This window comes from Solanum tuberosum, unplaced genomic scaffold (genome assembly GCF_000226075.1).
Source record: "Solanum tuberosum cultivar DM 1-3 516 R44 unplaced genomic scaffold, SolTub_3.0 scf00132, whole genome shotgun sequence".
NCBI classification, from domain to species: domain Eukaryota; kingdom Viridiplantae; phylum Streptophyta; class Magnoliopsida; order Solanales; family Solanaceae; genus Solanum; species Solanum tuberosum.
The window spans coordinates 1,123,260-1,132,268 of NW_006239055.1; the positions used below are offsets into that span (position 1 = coordinate 1,123,260).

A 9,009-nucleotide genomic window follows, 5' to 3' on the forward strand; every position below is an offset into this window, starting at 1 on the left:
TTATATCGAACTACTTTAAACTCTCTTTTTTCATTTTTATTTTTTACAATAAGTTAGACTTTTTAGTTTTAAAAAATATTTTTCAAATCCATTAATAATCACGTTTGTGGATTTCCCAAGATACATGACATCTTCTTCGAAAAATCAATATGGTTTAGTTCCTATAAAGTTCATAAAAATTCAATACCAACAAAACAAATGAATTAATAAAAGAAAAAAAAGAGAAAAGGTTGAAAAAAGAACACTTTATTCTGCTTTTTAAAAAGTTGATTGAACTCCAACAAAAAGAAAAGTTTAACTATCAATTTATTACATGTGTCATTTTTTTTTTCATTTGGAGCTTGCATTGAAGATTCGACTAAATTTAGATCGCTCATTGCAAGTTTCATTCGAGAGTAACACTTTTAACATGATTTTTTTTATACGCATCCTAGCACTGCACCACAATTCATTTGGTCATGATCATTAGTTACATGCATCTCCTTTTCATTTTTAAACTACAAAAAAGAACATCAATAGTGGATTGAAAAGATAGGGAAAATTACAGAAATCACATACTTTTAAGGTAAAATTACAATTTATCCCTTAAAAGTTTATAATTACAGAAATCCCTCAAACGGATACAATAATATAAGCACAGATACATTAATCTGATGCGCGAGATACATTAATCGTTAAGTAAGATACATTACATTTATACATGATACACTAATCTGATGTACATTTTATACATGATACCCTAATCTGATGCACTGATACATTAATCTGATGCGCGAGATACACTAATCTGATGCACTGATACATTAATCTGATGCGCGAGATACATTAATCGTTAAGTAAGATACATTACATTTTATACATGATACACTAATCTGATGCGTGAAATGAGGGATTTTGGGGATTTATAAATCTTATAGGGGATAATGGTAATAAGTAAACTAAAATGTGGGATTTCTGTAATTAATCCTTAATATAATCCTTTCACATAGTACGAATCATGTGACCGAGACCATAACATTGTTACTTTGAGCCATTTGTTAGTCAATATCATTCGCAACTATATTTTCATGCTTATAGACCATAAATATTTCATCAATACTTTGGTATTCTCGCAAATAATTACGTAACACTGCACAAGCTATGACAATTTTTCACTTGTGTATCAATATCATAATGGTTCATGCCTTATTTCAATATTCTAAATCTATTTTTCCAAGCTCCAAAAGTCCGTTCAATCACATTGCGCAGAGATAAATGCCTAATTAAACAGTACTTTGGAATTTTGAGGCTCTCATTCACTTCCTCGATAATCTTGCAAATGATAGCATAGTCCTTTGTATGGAGCTAAAAATCCTTCTGTGTTTCGAAAACCAACATCAACAAACATAATACTTATCTACCAACAAACATTTTATAAAGAATTACTAAAAGCATATGTGACGTAAATGAGACAACTTTGTGTAAATAAATAATATTTATTCTAAGGATGTAATTTAAAGTTACCATATGGCAGAAATGAAAATTGTGAATTTGGTTCAACAAGTGCATTCTCAAGTACTTTACTATCATGTGCAGTACCACTACTAAAAAACTGCTTAAAAACGACGGAAGAAAAATCGACGGACAGCGTCGCTCCAAAAAAGCGACGGACTAAGAGATGTCGTCCGTCACTTTTTAATTAAAATAATTATTTTTAAAACTACTTTACAAAAAGCGACGGACTGCATCTCTTAGTCTGTCGCTTTTTTACGGATTTTTGCACTAAATATATATATAATTAATAATAATTTATTTAATATATATAGAGACGTCGTCCGTCGCTTTATATTAAAAATAATTATTTATAAATTAAACAATAACCACTCTGTCCGTCATTTTAATTTATTAATTAGTGTTTTAAAAAAGCTAATAATAAATTTTAAAAAGTAATGATGTGATTATAAATTTTATTCACATATGAAATAAATGGTTAGTAGATATAAATGTGGGTTGTTTTAACAAAATATAAACTCGTGAATCAATTTTTGTATTAAAATATCTCATATCATGATATGAAATTCCCATATAATTCCATATCATGATTTTTGGAGAATATGGAATCACATCTCATGATATAGAATCATGAGATGGAATCAGCGTAAAATAGCATGTCCAAACGCTGATTTCATCTCACGATACCAAACGCCTACTTAGTCTACCAAACATGTCAAATAGTGTAATTACACAAATTTCAATTAGATTATGGCTTTCCAAACAGACCCGTGTTTGACAATAGTGGAGGCGTCGGCATCAACAACTGGTGTGTAAGGAGCCATTTGTTTGTAGAAAAAAAATAACTCATTAGAGTATTTGTATTTTGTGGCGCTGATAGTGCATAAATGCAGAGAAGAAGTAGAATGAAAAAAGAAAAAAAAAAGTGTTTCTGAAGAGCTTCCTGTAGAGTTTATACACAGGTGAAATAAACCAATTATCCTAAACTAACTCCTTGTAATGTAGGAATACACAACCAGTAGCTAATATAAAACTAATACCTAAATTAACTGAAGAAACCTAATCCTAATGAAACGTGTATCCTGATTAATAGTACAGCAGCGCAGTAAAACAGTAGTCGCAACAGTAGTAAACCAATATAGCTGATGAACTATTATAGACATTCGGAAGAACAGCTTAGGTGGCAGTGGCACACTAGAGGAATATTGTACACTAGATTACCTTTCTTTATACAATTGGGGAAGCCTTAGGCTGAAGTATAAGGTTTAAGCAGTCATCTCCCATAAATCTGAGATAAAGACCTTCTTTAGCTTATTCAATACTTTTACATGGCATACAAATGCCTTCATCATTTAAAATGCTTATGTTTTAATTGTAAATACACTCTCCAATGTTTAGGAAATTGAAACAACTTTCTAATAGAGATTCACCACACCAACTTGCAACACTTTTAACTTTTTAAGTTGTAAGTTATATGGTAGGCTTCAGTATGAAAATTGCGTAATTCAGCAGAAGCAATCAAAAGCTAGCTCGATCACTGCCGAAGGAATGCAACCAATCTGCCAAGTAATTAAGAATCAGTAGCTGGTGCTTTAATTATACCAGATTACCAGCGGGTTCAGTTTCTGATATATAGAGGGTAAGAGCAATCCAAGTAGTATTAGCATAATGTGAAATCTTTGAGTATGTTGAAAGAAATAACAGGATAATAAAATATCTAAAAGAGGAGATAATTTATTGATTGAAGAAACTGAAATACACCGCATACCAGTCAAACTGAAATCCAAATGAGAATAATTTACTTCCTCCATTGTTCTAAAATGCACGTCATACCAGTCTAATCTGCAATAGAGTCAAGACTAAAGAGTTATTTTAGCTGGCAACTTTCCATAAAAGATTTACCCATGAAAGAAATGCATGTTTGTAACTCTTGCCAAACATAAATATCTAAGTAAAACATCTCTCTATCTCATAGTTTTCCCTTTTCAAGGGTTGAACCCCTGAAGTGTGTTTAACCTACATATTATGTGTTGCCTTCTTATCAGGAGACCAAAGCCCAGGGGCTCTTCTCTTTCATTCTATTTTTTTTCAAAAACTTATGCAGCGAATGATGACAATTGACAAGTAGGCAAATAACTTTTAGAGTTGAATTGTCAACAAACCTCTCCATCCATCTGTTTTGTTCAGATATCACAGCAAATGAATAACTTTTCCCTCATGTAACAACACATCTTATATTGATCTGTACAATGGAAGAATGCTGCAGACGATAAAGTTAATAACTAAACAATGAAAAAGTACCTTAAAAAGACAATAGAAGATTGAATCATTTAATTTATGAACAAATGTACCAGATAAGGGACCATGTTCTTCTTCACTACTAGACCAATTCATAGTCTATAAGTAGAGTGTGGATTCCAGCAATCTTTAGCCAGTCCTCCTCTTTCTTGTTATGTAAACGAGGAGTGAGCAATGGACAGTCATTGATCTCTAATCGACATACAGAGGAGGGGAGACCATTTTCTGGTAGTGATAGAAACTGTGGGCAGCAAGAGATCTTCAGAACAGAAAGCGAGGAAGGCAACCCTACTTCTGGAAGTGATTTCAGCTGACAACAGTCTTCAATCTCTAATGTTGCAAGAGAGGTGAGGCCTTGAAGACCTTCCGCTGGTAGTGATTGAAGCTGAGGGCAGTGCTTAATTTCCAAAACTTGAAGATACTTGAATCCTTCAAGAGCTTTCCCACTTAGTGTTTTCAGACGAGGAAGACCCTCTATGGTAATTGTTTGGATGCTCTGCGGCAGCTTCCAACTTTCGTCTAGAATTGAAGTTTCATCAGAACCATAAATTCTGAAACATCTAAGATAAGGGAGTCTCTGTAGACCCCACTCCTCTCTGCCAGTTATCAGATTTTGACAACTAGAGATGTCTAGGATTTCTGTACTGAAGGGCAATCCTCCATCAGGGAAGGACTCAAGTTCAGGACAGTTGGAAATCCAAATATTTTTAAGAGATGGAAGGAGTTCATGCATATAATTTGGCAGTGCTTTCAGTTTCTGGCAGTCATAAACCCAAAGATACTTCAAGCTCGGAGCAGCAAGTTTTTGTGGAAAAGAAGTCAGATTATCACAGCCTGAGATTTTCATCGAATGCAGAAATTTCAGATGAATTCCCTTTGGTACTGTAAGTGCTTTAAGATTCCCACATCTTTCTACTTCAAGGGTGTCAATTCCATGTGGAAATGAAAGCGTTTGAAGGTGCCTACAACTGTAGACTATGAGAGTATGTACTCTAGGGAAAAAGCCAAAGGGGAGATGACGTAGAGACTCACAATTTTCAAGTCTTAATTCTTCAAAGAACATGTTACAGCAGCTTCCAGTCATGCTATCTTTTGGAAACTCCAACTCCAATTTTCCGCATTGTGAAATATGCATTTTTTCCAGTGTTACTGGTAGACTCAGAATTGTTAATGACATCAGATCTGGACAATTTCGAATAACCAATTCAATAAGCTGTTGCATTTCCTGAATCCTGATTATTCTTAACCTTACACAATTAGATATCCTCAATTCTCCAAGATTTGTTAGTCCACATATTTCTGATGGCAACTCCACCAAGTTTGGCATGTCTGAAATTCTCAATTTCTGAAGAGACGTGAAGTTTTGATGGATCAAACTCAAATGGATTCCAAACATAGCCACTTGACCATCAGGAAGAACCCCAAGCTTTGGGCAGCCAGAAATCCTTAATGTAGCTAAAAATGGAAGACTTTTAGGTAGCTCCCCTATCAGTTTAGGACAATTAATTATGTCAAGATGCTTGAGTTGAGGAAAGCTTCCATTCTCTAACACTTGCCATTCTATCAATTCTGGCATTTGCTTAAACACAAGGTTTGTGAGAGCTCTAAATGGTGGAACTGAAGACACACTCCCATAGAATTCTCGAGTCAATTGCAGTATCCGATGCATTCCACTGACTGAAAGATGTTTGAGAGATGGCAGTTGTCCAAGTGCTGGTAAGGAATCGCAATCCCTACATTTCCGGAGATGCAATGAGACAAGCTTACTAAATGAATGATCTCCAAACCAATCTGGAAACTTTGTCCCTCGATACCCATTGATCTCCAGTTTCTTAATATTTTTATCTGGCTTTAACTTATCCAGAATCTCTCTTTCAATTTGCGAATCATCAGCATTAATGCCACTCCATGACAAAGATAGCTCTTCAAGGTGCTTTTTATCCTTCATGTTACCCTTAATAGCTTCCCTGCCATTAACAACATTTCGCAATTCTGAAATTGATAAGGACCCATGGAGATTTTGAAGTTCACCCAACTCTTCAATTCTTGAATCACTACATGCACCCACCACAAATCTTGTTGAATAAGAAAGTAGGAGAATCTGCAACTTGCTTTTCTGTAGAGGAATGTTCCACGAAATACCAGTTCCTCGAATATCAAGATGACGCAAGTTGATTAATCTTTGCATCTCTGGTGGCAACTCAACAAGACCCCAACAATTCAACAGCAACAATGTTTGTAGATTATACAAAGTACAAACTGAATCTGGTAGTTTTGTAATTTTTGTACGAGAAAAGTCCAAATAGCGTAGGTGCTTCAAATTGATGAACAAGGCATCAGGAAACTGATGGTTTTGATATCCAGATAACGATAATGCCCTCAAGGAGGTGAGTGTTGGAAGTATGTCATACACAACCTTTTTGCTCAGAAATGAATAAAAATTAATCCTTATGGGAATCAATGTCCTCAAATACTCAAGGCCAGAAAGAGATTTGAACTTGTCATACTCACCATAGCAATCTCTAAGATAAGACAAATGTCGAACTCTTTTCAATATGTGAGGCCTTGGACAATCTTCAAGCCTAAGACAAAGTTTTGCAGACACAACTTGAGCCAAATCATTGACAAGGTCATGCATCAAGAATACCTCCCTTGCTTCCCATTTAAACAAAGAGAAATCAGATGCCTTTTGTAACAAGGATCTTGATCTTAGCTCAAAAAAGTATTGATTCCCTGTATCTTCAATTGTTTCATCACTTTCTCCCTGTGTTATAAGGCCATTCGCAATCCATAGTTGAACAACCTCGTCAAGACCAAAGGGGTGATCTTTAGGAAATAGTGCACAATAAGCAAAGCAACGCTTTAGCACCGGAGAAAGGTCATTATAGCTTAGTTTGAGCACTGGCAATATGTCACTTGGTAGCTCCCATATTTCACTTCGCAGGAGACGTTCCCACTCTTCAATATTTGATTTAGAGCGCAATAGACCTGCCAACGTCTTCACAGCTAAAGGTAACCCTTTGCACTTCCCCACAATTTGCTTACCAACCACTTCAAGCTCTGGATATTCGTTGGGATCTCTATTTTCAAATGAATGTGTTTTAAACAAAGACCAGCAATCTTCCTCAGAAAGAGATTTCAACTGAATCATCTCACATCCCATCATCATGGCAACACTTTCTTTTCTTGTTGTTAAAATGATCCTGCTTCCCTCTCTCCCATGAACAAAAGGACACCTTAACTCATCCCAATCAGTGTAGCTTTCATTCCATACATCATCTAGAACAAAAAGAAACCTTTTCCCTTTAAGCCTATGACTCAGCTTAATTTGGAGCTGATTAAGATTGCTGGCACTCACTTTTGAATCCAATGACCCAATTATCTCTCCAAGTAATGTTGTTGTAATTCTGAAAGCGTCATATTCTTCTGAAACACAAACCCATGCTGTAATATTGAAATGTTGTTTTATCCTCTTATCATTGTAAACGGCTCGAGCAAGTGTTGTCTTGCCCACTCCACCCAATCCCACTATCGGAATCACATCACTAGATCCTTGTGCAGCATCATCAGATGATAACAACTTGCTAATTATTTCCTCAACTTCCTGATACCTACCAAATACCCCTGATTCATCAACCAAAGAAGTTGATGGGAGACGTTTAGGTGAATCCTTTTTACTCGTCACCAGTTGAGCTTTCAGGCTGATCGTGAGGCAATGCATTTGTTTTTCCAAGTCTTCCAATGTTTCAATGGTCTCTTCCAATTTGGGTATCATGGAGTCTAAGTAGCAAAAACGAACCTGCTGGCTTGTTTCCTCACCAGATACCAGCAGCTTCACTCTCACAACTTCATAACTGATCTCATCCAATAAGTTATCCGCAGTGTCCACAGCATCCTGAAGTTGGTTCAGCCAAGTCCGAATATCTTCATCACAAATCTGCTGGATCTCGATGTGATGGACAACAGCACGAAGAGCAAGTAAATTAGTATGAAGCTTCTTTAAGAGACGCTGATCTTGCCTCCGTCCTCGGAAGAGATTAAGGAAATCACACTGTGGGGTGAGTCGATCAAAGAGAACTTGCAGAGCTGAAGAGAGGAGGGCACCTCCAACTGTTAAACCGATATCCATATTTCTAAGTATTTGAGAGATACTAACAAAGATGGGTGTGCTTCAATACTAGCTCTAAATTATCAAGTCAAGTCAACTGAGTCTACTCAGTGGGACGTGTGTTCCTCTCTTATCTCGTGCACTTTGTTATCTAATTTACATCACATATTATTTAATTTCAATATTCAAAAAAGTGTATTTATATATATATTTATATATATTTTTTAAATATTTTGAATTGTCAATCATAATGACTTATTATATTTTTATGTAGTTTATAAATACATAAATTTCATTTCAAAATTTTTGAAGATTTCATGCATAAATTTTTTGTCAAAATTTAAATTGTTTGACCGTTGAAAAATGAAAATTTTCACATAAATTGGGACAAAGGTAGTATTATTTTACACTAGTATATGTGCTCGACCGATTTCATCCACTTGTAAATTCGTGTAAAAGTGGCAAATTAGACTTTTTAATATACTTGTTAGTTCCGTAACTCGAAGATAAAGTTCCATAATGAAATGGTTGATAGGACGAAGGGAGAATGTCGCTGACAAAGAGGAACTCTACCAGTCTCTCCTTCTTTTCATTCTTTCAAACATCATATCTAAGTCATGTCTTTACTTAGGCAGATTCATCTCCTTCCTTTTTTTGAGAGAATCGTGATAAGGGCTGAAGATCGAGTTCAGATGATATTATAATCTTCTTAAAAATTAAAAATCATTTATTAAACTACTATTATCTTAAACTCAAATCATCGTAAATATTCATATAATTTTTGTTATAAACCAATTAAACATAATATGATGCAAAAATAAACAATAAATTAGGAGTAATAATTAAAATATAAAATAACAAAAAAATTATGCTATTATCTCAACAAAAATATCTCTTACAACATTTCATTGTAGGAGTTGAATAATTGCTTTAGAATCATTGAGTTCCATTCAAACCTTGCAAAGTATAATTTGCATACATCAATCTTCAGGCTAAAGGTGAACCTTTTAGCACCCTCGGCTGAAACTATGTTTTAGATATCTTCAAATACTTCAATACTCTCGAAGTCTGATCCTATTATCTCTATCTATGCGTTCCTCAAAGCAATTAAA

The 9,009-nt window shown here is 34.8% G+C and overlaps 1 protein-coding gene across 1 annotated transcript; it reads right to left on the reverse strand.

The window, feature by feature from the left end:
• Positions 1 to 2,620: 2,620 nt before the first annotated feature.
• On the reverse strand, positions 2,621 to 7,975 carry LOC102592468 (putative disease resistance RPP13-like protein 1). The gene is made up of 4 exons (XM_015310310.1): positions 3,843 to 7,975; positions 3,654 to 3,751; positions 3,260 to 3,333; positions 2,621 to 3,050 (listed from the first exon to the last, which is right to left on the reverse strand). Exon 1 carries the CDS (start codon positions 7,916 to 7,918, stop codon positions 3,872 to 3,874), a length of 4,047 nt encoding a protein of 1,348 aa, XP_015165796.1. The 5' UTR covers positions 7,919 to 7,975; the 3' UTR covers positions 2,621 to 3,050; positions 3,260 to 3,333; positions 3,654 to 3,751; positions 3,843 to 3,871.
• Between the last annotated feature and the right edge of the window lie 1,034 nt (positions 7,976 to 9,009).

What these genes read in the sequence shown, in the direction of transcription:
- LOC102592468 (XM_015310310.1), bottom strand. Translation starts at nt 7,918, where the DNA reads ATGGATATCGGTTTAACAGTTGGAGGTGCCCTCCTCTCTTCAGCTCTG.